Raw genomic sequence first — 17,883 nt, forward strand, 5'->3', positions numbered from 1 at the left:
AAAGCTATTAAAGACCAAAATTTATGGAAAAGGCAACTTACCAGTAGGGTATTGAATGAATGATGCCTACCCTTGCTGTACTGACAAAAATATACTGAAACAAACCACAGGCATCAGTACTTGAAGAGCTCAATGAGTTCATATTCATGACACACATATTTCCAAGAGCTTGGCATGCTGTTAGATTAGAGTACAACTGCAGTGGAGAAACACAAGAACACAGAAAAAAGTATTTAATTACCCCTCCCTTTTGTGAGGCAGTCATAAAATTAATGTTATTTTTAAGAAGCTACTCCTAAATCTTTGTGTTCACTTGAAAGTAATTTCATTCTGTCAATATCTAGTATTTTCTTCCAGGTATTCAGGTACCATATTTTTATAGAACTGCAGATGGCAGCATGAAATCAATACTCTCACTTTTTCAGCTTATTTTAGTTGCATCCACTAGATGGTTAAAAGTGACAGAAATGTCAAAATCTGCACTTAGAAAACAAAGTAAGAATGAAAATATTTAATACCACTTAGACTGTATGGCAAAGATTACTTCAAAGACCTCAGACTGACGATTATAGATGCATGTAGTATTTTCTCTTCAGCTTCACATACCTTGCTCGGTTCTGGTAAACACACCAGTGCCAAGTGCTATGCAGAGGTGACACCTGGCATCTGTGTGCAGGGGTCATTGCACTGGTATTAACTTGCCACCTCCTTACCCCCATTTGTGTGGGTCAAACCAGCAGCTGCTCATCATATGCAGGCAGCGCCTCTGAATGGCTAAGCAGGGTGAGGCAGACAAACAGAATAAACTGATGCCAGTGATAAAGAATGGGACCAGTGGGAGAATGCATCTCAGAGCTGTGTGTATAAGATGATGATAGGAGCAGCTGTAAAGGTGATCTGGGAAAATTCTGAACAAAAGTCTGCTGAAATACTGACTGAGAGGACACCTGCCAGCCTGGGAACATGGCCTGGGAGTCTGAAACATCCTTGAGAAGTGCAGCTGTGTACCTGAACTTCAGAGGCCTCCTGAGATACCATAAATAAGCACAAACCCAAGGAATTGTAACAGCAACCTATCATCTGGAAAGATGAAAAAGAGTCTAGACAAGGCTTAGGATTTAGAAGATGGAAAACATTCCAAAAGAGTAGGAATAGGCAACTGCTATTGATGGTTGTACATTAAAAAGTAGGAAAACAGTCTGGAAAACACAAAAACTAGTCTGAGATATAAAATGTTGTCATCTCTTGGCTGCTCCAGGTGGTGCTGCCCTACACCACCTTATGTGTCTCTGATATAAAAATTACTTTTTACCCAAAATGGAGATTGAATCTGTCCTTGCCTCTCATCTCTCTCTCAATCTCTACACACAGAGGAGGTCTACACAAACTTTTCTATGAGCTCTCCTAGGCAAGTTACCAGACTGTGGCTAGGGATGCCTGACTGCCTCCAGATTCTGCAGTGTTGATCATCTTTGAAGTGAAACTTCATCTGTCATCAGTTTTGAGGGCCCGCTCCTGGGAGTGGTTTCTTGAGTACTGTACTGGTACTATTTGGAATAATACACACACATATGGGTAATTCATCATAAGAGCCTTTGCTGCTTTCCTAGTGATCATTTTGTAGCAACTTGTAATATTGAAATGCATGCCTTCTGCTGCTATTGACTGCTGCTACCACTGGGGTACATATATACACCTGCTTTACTAATCATAACTATACTCACTTTACCAGTAATAAACTGCAGAAATCTCTAATAAAAAAATGAAGGAAATAAGATCCATGTGCTTGTGTATTACAGAATCCTGCAAATCCATATTGTGATCTTTAGAGACTTCTTGACCAGGTAATCCTTTGGGTTGTGACAGATAGGGAACAGAGACAGATAGTAGAACCTGAGAAGTTAAAATCTGATCTTCAGGAGAGCAATACAGAAGGAAAATGAGAATGTGTCATAACAGAGTTGTTAAAAGGGAACAGAGACACATGCCCTTCACGAGTGTCTGTAACTCTGTTGCCAAAGCCCATGGTTACTGTCACCCAGAGCAACATAATGGTAAATAACACTTGCATACAGAAAGCAAAGCAAAGCTAAAAAGGATGGTTTCATGGTTATGAATAACTGAAAACCAACTAAAAGGTAAAGAACAGGTGCCAGTAAATACTGGATATGCTCATTTATATCCAAATATATGGATAGTAGGTCACATACTAGTGAATATTGAAGGATTTTTTCTTTAACACCATTCATCTTGTGAAAATTCCAGCACTATAGACCTGGATTAACATTGACTAGCCCTCAATATTTCTAAGCATTCTGTATATATAGCTATTTCTTTTCTCTTTTCATGTCAAAATAAAATTCTTCAAAAATAAGCAAGGTAAGTTCCAAACATAAAAGTGACATGCTTTTATAGAGTACCATTCTGTATAAAAAAGCAAACTGCAAACATTAGTGAAACTCACCCAACAGGCAAAGGCTGAGGACTGAAGGTTTTTCAGAAACCATGCTGATGCCAGTGTTACACCCTGTAAATAAGGAATTTTTTCATTGTCTTTGTTCACAACAACTCCTACATAATGTAACAGTCTGGAAAACTATGTCAGCTAGAAGATGCTACACTTTTTTTTTTTCCTAAGACCATTCTGTCATTTGTAAATATCTCAGTCTAACAATATTAGTTCAAAACACAACCGTAATGCAATAATTTCTTTCATTTCCCTAAATTAAACAAAGTATACAGGAAAAGAGCTGAACTATTTAAGCTTTGAATATGATTCAGTGATGTAGAAGTTTTCTTTACCACACAAGGGAAGTACTAACAATTTCAGGGGTAAGATGTTGACTTGATGGCAAATCTAACTTAGGACCAAATTTGCCAAATTAATTAGTTCCTCCTTTTTATAATCTCTTTCTTATAACTACTCACACTTGAACTACACATAGCCTTCATACATACTGGAAGCAACTGAAAAGACATATTTTCAATAAAATATTACTTAGAAGATGGCATTTTCAGGGAGCAAATGAATGTTTCATATCTGAAAAACTGAAGACTGCTTTTCACTTTCTTTCAAGTGGTAGCTTTTAACATCAACTCATTTAGGAGAAAAACACATTTCTTAGCCACATAGCATTTCCTGAATTCAGAACTACCTGGAAAACGGTCCTAACTTTGATCAGATTTCACATTTAATGAAAGTTCATTAACTAAAACAATGAAAACCCCTTCAAGCTTCTCAGTAGAACATATTTTCATTCATTAGCTAATTCAAGGAGTTCAGCAATTTTGCAGACAATCTCAAACTTTATAGGTGCCCATTTTCTTCTATAAGGTCTAAGATCAAGCAGTAAACTCAAGCCTTGTATTTTTTTCAAATGTTTTACACAAATACATATTTTATATAGTAAAAACGTCCAGAGGCACTCAGGGACTCTTCAGCATGTTTTTGTGATACAAGAGTATGCTTTAAATGCACACAATTAATACAAAAGGTCACATGCTACTAGTTTTGATATTAAAGTAATGTAAATTACTTGCCCTTTTCAGTCTCCAAAACAGCATGAATTTTTAAAAGCTTACTCCATTATAACAATGCTTGCTTGGTGTCCATACCTGCACTCTATCCTGATGCAAATGACCTTGCCATCACTGGGATCAGACAAAAAATGGGAATTTGAAATATTTACTGAAAGTAAGTAATGAGAAAGCGTAGAAGTGTTTTAGAATAAGTACACTTACTAGCTGTGCAAAACGAACAGCTGCAACTCCCTTTGGGGGTAAACCTTCATGAGCCAAGAAACACAACCCCCCAGTCTGAAAGAAATATAAGAATAAAAAATATTAATAAGATATTGATACACTTGTCAAAATAACTTTTCTTTTTCTGAACTTCAATACAATAACCATTCTTCTACTTACTAGAATGTTTGGGCTGTTGCAGTCACAAGACTTGCTTACTTGTATGAATGTCTGTTCACACCTTACACACCTATGGATCACAAACATGAAGAATGCACTTAAAATGTAATTAAGTATGATATTTAGTCCTCAGAGAAAGCTGATTACATAGCATGCCCAGGAACAGCATCAGCAACTTCACTAGTTTGAACTGAAATTCAAAAGTGATTACTGATTTGTTTCTACTACCAGTGAAGTAGAAAACTTCAGTTTATCAGAATAAGAATTCTCTTCTGCTTCCAATCCAGAGCCTGCTTTTTAGTCACACTAAAGCAAGACAAAAAACCAAGCTGCTGGCCATATAAGGACTTCAGTGAGCGCAAAACACAGTAGGTTTGATACAGGGTTGAGGATTTCCAATTCCATGCCTTCAAAACTGTCATCCCAAAGACATGGTCTGTTCCTCAGGAATATTCCATTTAAACTAGCATGACACTTTTAAATTTATCATCACAAAAGGCAAAGAGCCCCCACCTGCTTCCTGATGCATCTGAGGCAGAGAAGGAGTGCTCACTTCCGTTACAATGTATGCACAATGCTTCATCAAGCAAAACACCATCAAGGCTTCTTTCCACTAAGCAGAAAAGAAAAGCAACTTTGATAAAACTAACTGATGCAGTGTCCCACAGTTCGAGATAAATGTGAAAAAATTCAGCATCTGTGCAGATCTAAAATAAACTCAAAGAGTTTATTTTGAAAAAATCAAGAGCACAACATGCAAATAACATCCACTACAAATGCACATTCATGCACGTCTGTGTGCACTGCTTATAGGTGTGCACATGCAGTTTAGTTTTAAATGAGAAATGCAACATTTCATGTCTAGTTTGGCTGTTCCACTGTTATTTATTCTGAATAAGATTCAAACAAAGGCCTCACTGCAAAGCAAAAATTCAAAACAAGAAGTTTGCAAATTACTGGGAAAAAAAAAATTACATTTCATCTGAAATGATTCGTGGAAATGTCACAATTTCCAAGTTTCAAAACTGCATCTTCCACCGACTACATCAACTGAACAAGAGATTTGAAATTGAATTATTAAAAAAAAAAATCCAAAGAGCATAAAAAAATACAGTACTAATGTTCTTCCTGCATGTCAAATTACAGAATCAGATTTGCTCTCAATATTTTACCATAAAGGCCTGAAATGTACTTTGTAACTCTCACAAAGTTTAAGGCAGAAGACTGGTATTCAGTGTTTTGCAGATTCCTAGGAAAATTTAAAATTATTGATCTGGAAAACACTGATTCTCCAATATATTCTGTCAGAAATTTAACTAAAGTGGACATTTGTAATATTTATTCAGAGAATTACAGGCATTTCATGTCTTTGAAAATAAGGAAAACTAGAGGTCCCAAGAGCTTTTATGTTTTACACCACTGATGAAAACTGTACTTTGCTCTTATGTTTCTACCATGCAAAATAAGCAAAAATCCATTTAACACTAAATTTAACATTATTTTTCTGTCTACTGAATGTCATCTGCAACTACTAGAGAGCATCAAGTAAGAAGCACAGGTATAGGGAAGCACATCTCAGAAAGTCACAGGTACAATTATCTCAGGGAGGCACGAAATCCACCGACACTAATGCACAGCCATTTGCTTGATTTGCTCAGCCTGTTCTCTCCCACCTACTCATACAGTTACAATTCCTTTACTGCACTTTATACTTCAAAACACTGTAATGTTTTTATAGTCTGTATTGACATTGTTTTTATTCCAACTTTAACGACTCCATCCATTGCCAAAGAGCTTGAAGGAAGTGATACATCAGTATTCATTCATGGAATGTTTGCACAATAGTTTTTATTGCAATGAGCAATGGTATAGATTTATCTGTTGTTTTTCATGACAAAGAAGATCAAGAGCGATGTTGAATTTTTACATTAGATAAGAAAACATATGTAAAATTTTCTTTCTTACTGAACAGAAGAGCGTATCTTAGTAAACTCAAATATCTAAAACAAGTGCTATCATCTCATAGCTGGAATACATTTTTTACCTAGTATTTCATTATTGGGGCATTTACAGTTTCCTTTTGAAGTCAGGCCTCTGGGGCAAGTAATGCAATTCCATCCATCTTGAGTAACTCCGCTCTAAAATAAAATATAAAACATTAGAATTTTCAAAAATATAGAGATCATCCAGTATCTGTGAAGAATGCCTTATCCAGCCTTTAGTTAATAGAAAATGAGTTCAGATAAAACATCAATAATATTCATGAAGCTTTTAAAGATAAAAAAAGGCTAAACAATCTAGCAAAAGTAATTTCTAGCAAACACACACAAAAAAGTTAAGCTCCTCTGAACCTGTTAGCTCACATCCTTCAGGGAAAATGAAAAATAGAATGTTTAAAAAAAGATACATTGAATAAACATAATAATGCATACATAGACATTTTGCATATAAACTGCATGCTGCAATTGCATTTAAATATATAGAAGTAATGGAAATTGAAGAGTTCTAAGTGAAGCAGCTTATATAATTGTTTGGAATTTTGTACCTACCCAGACAGTTCATATCCACACTTATTTTATACTATGAAGTAACTGCATTACAGATAAAACCACTGAGGAAAATGAAGACAACTCTCATCCTCAAGTGCTACTGATGTTACTCCCTTCTCCACTATGACCATTTTATCTTTGCAAAAGCCTTGGCAGTAGATCAAAGGCAAATGCCACCATTGCAGGAAAGAGGAAAAAATAGCAAAAGATCACAACACAAAAGGATACAAAGTCTTTGTCTAACACAGCAAGAAGATGGAAAGAAAAGGGAAATTACCTACATAGCCCATTAGCCACTGAACACCTAACTCAGGCAAGTAAGCTGCTCTCCTGAGAGAGGCTCACCCTCTCTCCTGAGGCTTCACCCTCAAAAGTTGGTTTGATGGAAAAATACATTTCTTTGTTGACTATAGTGGGAAAAAATCTTGTTTAGCCTGGTGTCTCTGGATCAATGCTGAGATTATGACACAAAATTGTAACTTAATTTGTCAAGGAAGGTCAGAAGAACTGATGAAATTATAATTATAATTCAAGTAACATAGTAGGAGCATCTCATTTTGAAGTAAGAAGATGAAATATTGTGGATTATGAAGATAGAGCCTAAATATCACAATAATGGTATTTACATAAATAATCAGTTAAGATATCAGTTAAGATATCTATGAGCTGAAAAGCATCTTCAACATTGTTCAGAGTTGTGTTCTCTGAACAAGGACAAAGCAGAGAAGAAAAGTAGTGGAAGGAACTTAAACACTTAAAAAATTCTTATTTTCTCATGGGGTCAAATTTGTAATGAAAAAGGCAAAATAATAGAAATAGACAACTCTAAATTGGAAAAAAAAATACTGCATATAAGCGTGGTCTAAGAAATTCCCAATCAAAGACTATTACGTAAAAATATTTTAAATTAATGCAAAATAACTTGCAGCCAGGACAAAATTTAAAATTAAAAACCCCATAATGGTTATGATTAGTATTCTATCATTATGGCAAACATGGAACATACAAGACTTACCATATTTTCTGGGCATTTTTCACAAGTAACAGAGAACCCCCCATTACTAGAAACCATCCTGTATCCTGGCTCACATTCACAGGAACTACCTGAAGAAAACAAAACAAATGCACTTTTAATCTACATAGAACTGACTGGTTGTAACAGAATATGAAGAACAACTACTATTGCTCTCAAGAGATCAAGATGGATTATTTGATAGACACATAAAACACTTGAATGAGATGTGAATGAAAATCATCTTGCTTTTTAAAAAATACCCATTTTTTGAAAAATGCCCAATACAGTTTGCACATAGATGTTTTAGGAGAATGTTACAAGGCTGACTGATCTACCAGGGTGGAATAGGGATACAGAGTTTGTATTTTGAGGGTTTTTTAATGAAACCAAATTTTACCAGTTGGTCTGTAAGAGATATAATCTCTCTATCTAAATCTTGCCACAGCCCTTCCTCTCTACAACATCAGCATTATATGTTTGTATACAGGTTTTATTTTTTCAATTTGAAGTCAGTCCTAAAACCAAAATGCACTCCTATGAAAAGGTTTTTCAAAATATAACTGTTGTATGAAAAGCTGTTTTCAACTCAAGGCTTTTAAAATTGTGCATGGGAATCAAGGTTTATATTGAATGGTTTTCAGTGAGTGAACACAATATACTTAATATTTTGTATGAAATTAAACACTCTTTTCATGGCACAGTATAATGCCCACCGGCTAGTGCTAAATGACTTTTTTTTTTAGAAATGTTTCCTGTCTCAGTGTCATGAATTTCCCTCTGTACTTTTAAACACATACTGGAAACCAAAATTGATTATATGTACTAATAAACTGTATTTATCGTTTAAGCTTATTGAACTGTTCAGGCAAAAATAATGTTGAATTCTGTGGAAAGTTTTATAACTTTAAATTACATTCTAATGAGTCCAGCTGTACAGAAACATTTGTCAAAGTGATCAAATATTTCTACTTAATTCTAAAGAAGAAAAAGCCCAATTGGATTGGATCAATGAAAAGTTTGAGTTGTGACACTCACAGTGACAATACCTAGATTTTTAGGGATGTCACCTGAAAGCAGAATCCAGGCTGATGAGCTAGCCAAGGAGGGTATGGGCAATCACAAGTGGAATTCAGCCAAGATGCAAACAGCATTGAGCAGCACCTATCTACACCGCTCCAGTCAGATCTGGAGGTAAAAATAAACACTTGACCTCCGCTTGGAATTCTCCTCTCCTTGAAGCCGTTTATTTAGAGGAAGATTCAGCCTAAAAAGGAGCTATGGATCTAGACACCCACATTCTCAGGGGATCTGAAAACAAATAGTATTTTTTTTTCCAGTAAGTGAACTATGGGGTCAGTCTTTAGGACACCATGGTGGTGGTGGAGAAGGTGAGCAGCTTCCACGCAGCAGCTGTGAGCAGAGCCCTCCACATCACTGCTTTCCACAAAGTACCAGCCCTGCAGAGAGAGGTTCTTGGGTCTCAGGCTCAAATTTGTACACACACCAGGGAACTCCCACTCTTGTTGGACTGTGTATTGTATGAAAGATGGACCCTTTAATACCTCCTTATGCCCTAAGGAAAGCAGCCAGCTATCTGTATTTTCCATTTAGTACTGTCAGGCTGTGCTGTATGTGCTCTAAGTTCCCATGTGGGACTTGGACTAGCACAGGCACAGCATGAGGATCTGACACCTGGTATCTCAGACATTCAAGTCTGACAAGGAGTTTAAAGTTACAGAAGTGATCGAGAACATAAATTCACGGTCCTGTAGAATTTTACAGATGAAAATGCAAATAAAATATAATGCTTGAGAGAAAGAAAAAAAAAAAATATTAGAAAAAGGTCGAAAGTCATTTCTCTGAGCTGTATCTCAGATACAACACAGCTGTGCTGGGGCCTCTGAGGTCTCTGCGGGATCCCGGCCCTTTCGCGGCTTTCCCAGACCTGTTTTACCGCCACAGCCGGAGCCCCAATCGCGCACTGCCCGCTGCTGGGGGCAGATTCAGCGCGGAGCTGCCCGAGCCCCGCCTCCCTCATCGCTCACCGCCGGCGCTCTGCCGCTGGTGGGCCCCGCAGGGCGCGCAAGCCAGGCGGGAGCTGTCGAAGTAGCGGTCGGCGCCGCAGTCGGCGGGGCGCTGCAGCGGGACGGAGAAGCCGCGGGCAGGGGGCAGCGCCGCCGACACCGCCATGAGCAGCGCGGCGGCGGCGGCCCCGCGGCCCCGCGTCGCCATGGCACCCCGCGCCCCGCCCGCGCGCGCTCATTGGCCGGAGCCGCGCGGTACGGCGAGCGCCGGGGGCCCGCCGCCGCAACACGCGAAGGGTTCGCGGGGCGGGACGGGGCGGTGCGGGGGAGGGTGCACTAGTCCGAGTTTGTGTGTTTGGTGTACTGAGAGTTTCGTTCGTCGGGTGAGAGACAGGAGCGAGAAACGAGAGGACACAGTGGCCCGTCTTGCATTTGCCAGTACCTCGTCTCTAGAACTGATGCACAGTGTATCATCCCAATGGAACACGTGTTTGTAATTTCTCCCCAGACAGGGAAGGGGTAACAAGGTGAAAACACAAAATGTCTAGAGCAATGGATGCTCAGCCAGTGTTACTCCCCTTTACCTTTTACACCTTTGTCACACTCTTGTTCACAACCCACAGAAGCACAGAATGAGTCCGGTTGGAAAGGACCACAGTGGGTCATCTGGTGCAACCTCCCTGCTCAAGCAGGGCCATCCCAGAGCACACGGCACAGGATTGTGACCAGAGAGCTCTTGAATATCTCCAGTGAGGGAGACTCCACAACCCCTCTGAGCATCCTGTTCCAGTGCACCCGCACAGTCAAGTTCTTCATGCTCAGGTGGAACTTCCTGTGCCTGTTTCTGCCTGTTGCCTTTTGCCTCACTCCCTTACCAAAATTTTGCAATACACCATGTCCTGGATTTTATTTCTTATTGTCACTCTCCTGTGTGCTAATTGCCTAACTATTATGATTTTTGACATTACATGCTTTATTTGTCACTAGATTTATTTTGTTGGCTCAACAACTGTTAAAAGGTTGAGTTTATGTTTTCAAGTAGAATTACCTGTCTCCAGGCTCAGGTTCATGTAAATTTGACTACGTAAAGACGTAACTGTTTTACTGGTGTGCTTGATTTGTGGAAACCTCCAGCTTGTACCCCGCACAGAATAAACAGTATCTTTTTTCTAAACAAGACTCTATCTGTGTTGAGAGAGCTCCTAAAGCCGGCAACATTCCGAGGTGAATCTATCATAAATAGTACAAGGGTTTTTTTCCTACGTAAAATGGAGCAGTCATGTACAGGATATGCACAAAAAGACGGGAGAACGTAAAGTCAGGGAAGGCAGGTAGGATAAACATTAGGATAAATATACCTCGCTTGCACAACCAAGGGACTCTGCCTCTGCCCTTCCCTTTACTTAATCTTGAACCTTTCCTCCTTCTCCTCCATTCGTGCATCCTTGTCCTCCCCTCCTCTCAGAGCCCAGGCCGGAGCCAGCCCCGAGCCGCGTTCCAAACCGGGCGAAGGGGTCGGACCCGCGGCCCTGAGCGGCATCTGAGCTCGGCACGGGCCGGCACCGACGGGAACGAGCCTGAGCGCAGCGCACAGAGCGGCAGCGGCGCCCGGTCACCGTGTGACGGATCTCTACATACAGATCTGCCACGGTGAAGGTCTATCTCTACGCATAGCTACAATCAAACCACTCTGTTATTACACAGCTCCCTCAGAGCTACTGAGGCAGGGAGCGCATGCGCACTGCCTGCGGCGCGGCTCGCGCCCGCGCACTGCAGCGGAGGGGGCGGGGTCGCCCCGCCCGGAGGGTGCGCGCGCAGGTCCGCGCTCGCGCTCGCGCAGCTTCCCCTCAGCGTTGGGGGGGGGCAGTGGAGGCGGCGCCATCTTGGCGGAGCCGTGCCGGGAGCTGCGGCGCTCGCTGAGCGGCGTGTCCGGTGGGTGCGTGGATGGATGGCGTGAGGGACAGAGCACGTCTCCCCTGGGTGCGGAGTGTGGCCGAGGGCGGCGCGAAGTTTGCCGGTTCTCGGTTATCCGACCCTCGCGGAACCGCTGCGCGGCCGCTCCGTGTGCCCCGGCCCCGTGTGCCCCGGCCTTCTCGTGTCCCTGGGCTTCCCACCCCACTTCCCTGCTCCCGGTGCTTCCCCCAGCCCTGTCCCGGTGTCGGGAAGCAGACGGGCCTCTCCGCGGGGGAGCAGCAGCGGTGGCTCTGGCGGGCCGCAGCGCGTGTGGCGCGGGGCGCCCTCCCCTCGCCCCGTGCCCCCCGGCCGTGCCCGGCCCTGCCGCCCGCCGCGGGTCTCTCCAGCAGCGCCGGGGCCGGCGGGCCAACTTGCTGGGAAGCGGTTCCGTGCTACATTCCACTGTGTAGCGGAGCCAGCTGCAGAGCTCACTCATGTTTTCCTTCCGCACTGTGCAAACTGCTATTCGCAGCAGCCTGCTTCCTCTATTGAGGCTTATTTTGAAGAACAAAATAAGAAACCTTCCCCTGTTCCGCTGATTATTCTGTACTGGTCCAATTTCGTAGACGAGGTGTTTCTGTGGGTGTTCTTTCTAGCTTGCAGTCTGTGTGTAATCTTTCAGTGTTATGATAAAAATCCTAGTCTAGTGCAGTTTCCTACCGCGTTTATAAATTGTGGATTATTTTAATGGCTTTAATGTTTGGAATTTCCTGAGACTGTGGAAGAATAGGTATTGTACTGTTTTCTAGCCAATTTTGCTCATATATAACATTTCATAAAACTGTACACTTCTGTGCTTTTAAGCTGTGGCATGAAGTTATTTATTCTCCAAATCCTTGCTTTCTGAAGTCCTTGTTCAGTTAATGAATTGCTCTTACTTTCATGACAAGTCAAATCTTTTTGGTTATGCACTTTAAATTTGGATGGCTTGTCTGTGCTTTCTATCCATGTGTGATGATTTACTAGACAGTCAGTAAGAGCTATTATCTGAACTTGCATTTGTTTATGGACTTGTTAGAGATCCCATTATGATCTGGAACCACTGGTCTGGTTTTCACCACTGAAGGTTGTGTATTGTATCCCTGGTTCATCGTGGAGAACTTGCTGTCTATCACCGAAGAATTATGGAGGAGAGCTGTTGTGAATGATGTTTAAAAATTGGGATAAGAAAATGGAGTTGTGATTCCAGAAGTACTACAGATTAAATACATCATGAAGTAGCAGGGCAGCGGATTTGCTTTTTCAAGACATGAAGGTGCTGTATGAAAATTCTGCCCTTGAATTCTCCATGCTTTTTTGGCACTGTCATTGCATCTGTTGAGAAGACACGATGTAAAGTGTTCTGGGTCTGGCTGGGACGGAGTTAACGTTCTTCACAGCAGCCCATACAGTTGTTTGGATTTGTGGCTAAAGGAATGTTGACAACACATCCGTGTTTTGGCTGTGGCTGAACAGCGCTTGCACAGTATCAAGGCTTTATTGATGTTCCCTACTCTGTTCCTGCAGTGAGTGTGCTCAGAGTAGGTGAGAAGCTGGGAGGGAACATGGCTGGGACAGCTGACCCAAACTCACCAAAGGGATATCTGTGACATGTAATATCATGCTGGGCAACCAAAATGGAGGTAGAGGAAGAAGTATTTTAATGGTTTTGGTTTCTATCTTGGCTCTCAAGGCAGTTGTTATTTGGAGGAAGGCTGGACATCAGTCAGCCTGTGGGCGGTGGTGAGTGATTTCTTTGTTTTGTGTTTTTCTTTCCACCAATGAAACTGTCTTTATCTTGACCCACAAGTTTTCTCGACTTTGTTCTTTCCCACCCCACTGATGGGAGGAGGAGTGAACAATCAGCTGTGTGGGTGCTTGGCTGCTGGCTGGGGTCGACTCACCGCAAAAGCGCATAGAACAGATGGTCATCAGTGAACTTTGTAAATGGGCAGTTGTTGTCGGTTTGTTGTGCTTATGGAGTATTGGTGCAGAAGTGACATGGAGTCTGTTAGTGACAGAACTTGGGCTTTGCTCTTGTTTTGCTGTGTTCAGGTGGAGTGGCAGTAATGGTTATTGGTTGGTAACTCGTCATCAGGATCTAGTGCTTTATAGAGCAAGGTTTGTAGGAGTGTTTGTAAATGCTCAGAGCATTGGGCTGTTGTGTTTGTTTTAAAGGGATGCAGTCATTTGCTACAGAGACTTGTGTTTGTTCTGAGAATATTGTCCTATTTATTGTGTGATGTTGGAAAATGTTGAAAATCAGGGTATGTTAAGTCAGTGTATTCAAGGTTTTCTTGTTCTTATGTTTGAAAGGCAGTAGAGTAAGGATTTAGGGAAAATACTGAAGTTGGCTTTGTAAATTCAGGTACATTCTGAAGTTTCTCCTTGTTGGATATTTTTGCTTTCATTTGATGGGCTTCACTGCGTATGTTAAGTGCAGTGCTGGACTGGTGAGTAGCATACTCTTGTGAAGTTTGAATCCAGGTGGATTTCAGAAGAATGGACATGTCATGTAATCCTGAGATGGACCTAAGCACCTTCCAAGAACTCAGTTGAGAACTGTTCCCTCGATACACTGTCAGTCTGTTTCATTGCAACAGTTCACTGTGGCACAATTGATGACCAAGTAATCTCATCGTATTTTCATCGTTTCCTGAAGTCAACTTAACTTATGAATTTCTTTTGCTTCTAAAATGGAAACAGAAAGATATGGTGCATGGCATCTTGGAACATGGAAGGAGTTCTTCACATGGGTTCATACATGCTTGGCTTTAGCATTAGCCACTGCTATGGATGGGCTGCAGCAGTGTAGCACAGTGTGTAAAGCAAAGTACAGGTATCAGCCATTAATTATGTTTCGTTTTCTTTCCACAGTTAAGTTGATTTTACAGAATTTATCAGGTCTCCAAAGCAGAAACAGGTAAGCTGTCAAAAGCTTAACACTTCTCACTGAGTATTGTGACAAGATCATACACAGCCTTTTTTCCTCACAGACTTGTGGCTGGCAACTAGGATACACATGTGGCCACTGCAGTTAATACTCTGACTACACCAAAGAGACAACATTTTTGAATGCTGAGAAAACATACATTATTGAACAGAACTGATCACTGGGTAGAGCAACTTGTCAAAGCAGTAAAGTCATCACTGTTTGTGAGTTACTTCATTTTCCAGTGACATAGTTATTCTTTTTCTTTTCTCCTTTTATCAATTAGTGTCCTGTTCAAAAGTAAACCGGATTTTTTTTGTTCCTTAGGAGTAGGCAGAGATCTCTGGCACATAGTAACCATGCCGTGAAAGACTTGAGGTGTTCTTTAGGTATTGTGGATGGTGAGGAGTGGCTTAGGTGGATTTTGTTGCCCTCAGGGTAGGGAATATTGATAGATTTGTGCACGAGTGCCGGTGGAGTAGCTAATTGTTCTGACTAATCAACATTCAGTGAATTGTTTTAATCTTGTTCCAGTGAACTTGTGGGTTTTTTCATACCTTCTCTCTTGATGAGACAAGGGCATTCATTAAAAAGGCTCTAGCTTAAGTGATAAGATACTGTAATAGCTGAGTACTAAAGACGTGCTATCATGTGTACCTTTTTGTCTGCAGGTGATTTTTGCTGTGGGTTGAGCTCAGCATGGCTGTAGTCATCCGTTTACAGGGGCTTCCTGTTGTTGCGGGTCCTCCAGATATTCGTCGTTTCTTCTTGGGATTGAATATTCCCGATGGAGGTGTGCATATTATTGGAGGAGAGATTGGGGAGGCTTTTATTATATTTGCCACAGATGAAGATGCACGGCGTGCCATGAGCTGTTCAGGAGGGTTTATCAAGGACTCGCGCATAGAGCTCTTTCTCAGCAGCAAGGCAGAGATGCAGAGTACCATAGAAATGAGCCGGAAACGATTTGACCGTGGGGGACGCGAAACTATGTCTGGCTCTAGAAGAACAGGTACTAATGGTTCTAGTGCATCAAGTATTGGAGATATACCACATTTAGTTACAGCTTCCCCAAAAGGAATAAGAAAACCTAGTTACGGGCCACCAAATCGCCTGGAGGCTGGTTTCCATACCAACGGTACAAGATACGGTGATATGGGTATACCTAAGTCAAACTATCAGTTAAGAAAGGATTGCCACCCGTTTAACCCGGATGATCGTTACCTCTTTCTACGTGGTATACCTTACTCTGCAACGGAAGTGGAAGTACGTGCTTTCCTTTCGGGGATTCGCGTGGATGGAGTGATTCTGATAAAGCACCGCAATGGTTTAAACAATGGTGATTGCTTGGTAAGATGTGCTACACCCGGTGATGCCTTAGAAGGACTTAAACGTCACAGACAATACATGGGTCAGAGGTTTATAGAAATCAGTCCAACCACAGAGGAACGGTGGATGGAATGCGGTGGGCGGATAGACGTGCCAGATGAAATGGATGACTTTTTGTGTGAAGACCATTCTCCGAGAAGTTCGGGCTACATGCATTCAAGGAAGCATTCTCGTTCAAGATCACCAAGGAGACAAAGAACACATTCTCGTTCATCTCCTAGCCAGGAATATTACATACACTTAAGAAATCTATCTTTTAATGTGGAAAAGAGAGATTTGAGAGATTTTTTTCCTGAACTGGATATACACAGCAAACAGATTAAGATTCTAACAGATAAGCATCAGAAAAGGACTAGAGATGCCTTTGTGGTGTTCAGGAGTGAGAGAGAATATCAGGCTGCTTTGGAATGTCATAGAAAGGTTCTTCTCAATCGTCCTGTGTACATTTTTCCAATTTCAAGAAAGTCAATGTTGAAAATAATTGACTCTTGTGAGAGGAAAAGATCACCGGACAGAGATCATCTTGGACAGGCCATATCAGAAAAAAGTTACCGGGAAGGTCATTCCAGCCCTAAGAATTGTGTTTATGTAAGGAATTTTCCATTTGATGTGTCAAAAATTGAAGTGCAGAAGTTCTTTTCAAGATTTGATATTGACGAAGATGATATTTACTTGCTTTATGATGAAAAAGGAGTTGGACTGGGAGAAGCACTAGTGAAGTTTAAATCTGAAGAACAAGCTATGAAAGCAGAAAATTTAAACCGTCAAACATTTTTGGGAACAGAAGTGTTAATAAGACTTATATCTCAAGATCAGATGCAGAAGTTTGGTGTCGCTGCATCATTATCTGCACCAAATGAAATGCATGGTCATTCACATCCGTATGACAGAGGTGACCTCTCCCGTCCAGTTGGTTCACCATCTGGGCCACCACAAGGGCCACCCATGCATTCTTTTGGTCCCCCTGGGAACTTCAGGCATCATTCTGAATTTAGACATCCCCCTGAGGACTTCATGTGCCCTCCTAAGGATTTTAGGGGTCCACCACCCCTCATGGATTTTGGTGGTGACAGTGAACCTTTTGGCAGAATGGAGTTTGGGAATAATAAAATGGGAAATTTTCCTGAAGGAAGATTTATGCCAGATCCAAATTTCAGTGGTGGTTCTGAACGTGTTGTTCCTATTCTGTTGAAAAATTTACCTTTTAAGGCTACTCCTAATGAGATTCTGGATTTTTTCTATGGCTATAGAGTGATACCGGAGTCAGTTTCTGTGCAGTACAATGAACAAGGATTACCTTCTGGTGATGCCATTGTTGCTATGACAAACTATGAGGAAGCTATGGCTGCTATTAATGAACTGAATGATAGGCCCATTGGTCCACGGAAAGTTAAGTTGAGTTTGCTGTAAAGGAGGAAAAGATGCTCTAATAACACATTCTAGGTTTGACAGTATTGACAGTTATTTTAACTTTTAATTACTGGAAGATGCAAAACAGTTTCCATCAACGGTTGTAAATAATACCCAGTTCAGTTGTTTAGCTCTTGGTTGAAATACCTGTAGGACATTGAATGTCTTACATCAAGGTATAAAAGGATGGAGTTGTAATGCTTTGGGTTTTTTTTTTAGATTAATTCCAGTCTTATGTCTTTGCATCAAATAAAAACGTAAGTGCTGGTTGACTGACCACACAAACGGTTCAAATAGAAGATTTTCAGTGCTACCTGCATTAGTAAATGACACTTCCTACTGAGGTTAGCATAATAAAATTAATTTTTTTTTTGTTTCTTTTTGTGTAAACTTTTCAGGTTTTATTCGGTTTCATATGTTTGCAGGCATTCCTGTTTAAGAGCTTGCTGTTCTCATTAGCTGGCTTTGCAGTTTTTTTAAAATAAAAAAGAAATTGCCATTTAAATGTGTGTCTTATATTTAAAACTTGTATAATTAATGATCTCAGTTATTATGCTCAGCAGATCTGGGTCTTGGTGAGAATGGAGAATGATGCTGGCTGCTTTGTCTGGAAAGAGTGAACTGGTAGTTTGTCAACATAGCAAAGGATGGGTAGTTGACAGAGCTTGCAGAAGTTGTATTCATCAGTTAGGCTTTTTTCTCACTCACTGT

General features: G+C 41.1%; 2 protein-coding genes across 13 annotated transcripts in view; one reads left to right on the top strand and one right to left on the bottom strand.

Moving 5' to 3' along the window:
- The window catches only part of TMEM67 (transmembrane protein 67), a 32,411-nt gene extending 22,665 nt beyond the window's left edge, over positions 1-9,746 (bottom strand). For both annotated transcript variants that reach the window (XM_071421609.1, XM_071421608.1), the window contains exons 1-8: positions 9,531-9,746; positions 7,486-7,574; positions 5,966-6,059; positions 4,435-4,534; positions 3,922-3,991; positions 3,742-3,816; positions 2,465-2,527; positions 42-196 (exon numbers count right to left, since the gene is read on the bottom strand). In XM_071421609.1, the coding sequence (XP_071277710.1) occupies positions 42-196; positions 2,465-2,527; positions 3,742-3,816; positions 3,922-3,991; positions 4,435-4,534; positions 5,966-6,059; positions 7,486-7,574; positions 9,531-9,717 (833 nt within the window). In that variant the 5' untranslated portion in view covers positions 9,718-9,746. The remainder of the gene's footprint in view (positions 1-41; positions 197-2,464; positions 2,528-3,741; positions 3,817-3,921; positions 3,992-4,434; positions 4,535-5,965; positions 6,060-7,485; positions 7,575-9,530) is intronic.
- Positions 9,747-11,298: 1,552 nt separating this feature from the next.
- On the top strand, positions 11,299-17,677 carry RBM12B (RNA binding motif protein 12B). Of its 11 annotated transcripts, none has more exons than XM_071421604.1 (4): positions 11,299-11,441; positions 14,319-14,364; positions 14,438-14,597; positions 15,045-17,677. In XM_071421604.1, the coding sequence occupies exon 4, from the start codon at positions 15,073-15,075 to the stop codon at positions 17,170-17,172; it is 2,100 nt and encodes a 699-aa protein (XP_071277705.1). In that variant the 5' UTR covers positions 11,299-11,441; positions 14,319-14,364; positions 14,438-14,597; positions 15,045-15,072; the 3' UTR covers positions 17,173-17,677. The 11 variants fall into 11 exon arrangements, with proteins under 11 accessions (XP_071277705.1, XP_071277697.1, XP_071277706.1 ...); XM_071421600.1 differs by lacking the exon at positions 11,299-11,441 and adding an exon at positions 11,496-13,184; XM_071421596.1 differs by lacking the exon at positions 14,438-14,597.
- Positions 17,678-17,883: the final 206 nt, after the last annotated feature.

This window comes from Agelaius tricolor, unplaced genomic scaffold, assembly GCF_023055355.1.
Source record: "Agelaius tricolor isolate 1412-34295 unplaced genomic scaffold, bAgeTri1.0.p SCAF_2, whole genome shotgun sequence".
NCBI classification, from domain to species: domain Eukaryota; kingdom Metazoa; phylum Chordata; class Aves; order Passeriformes; family Icteridae; genus Agelaius; species Agelaius tricolor.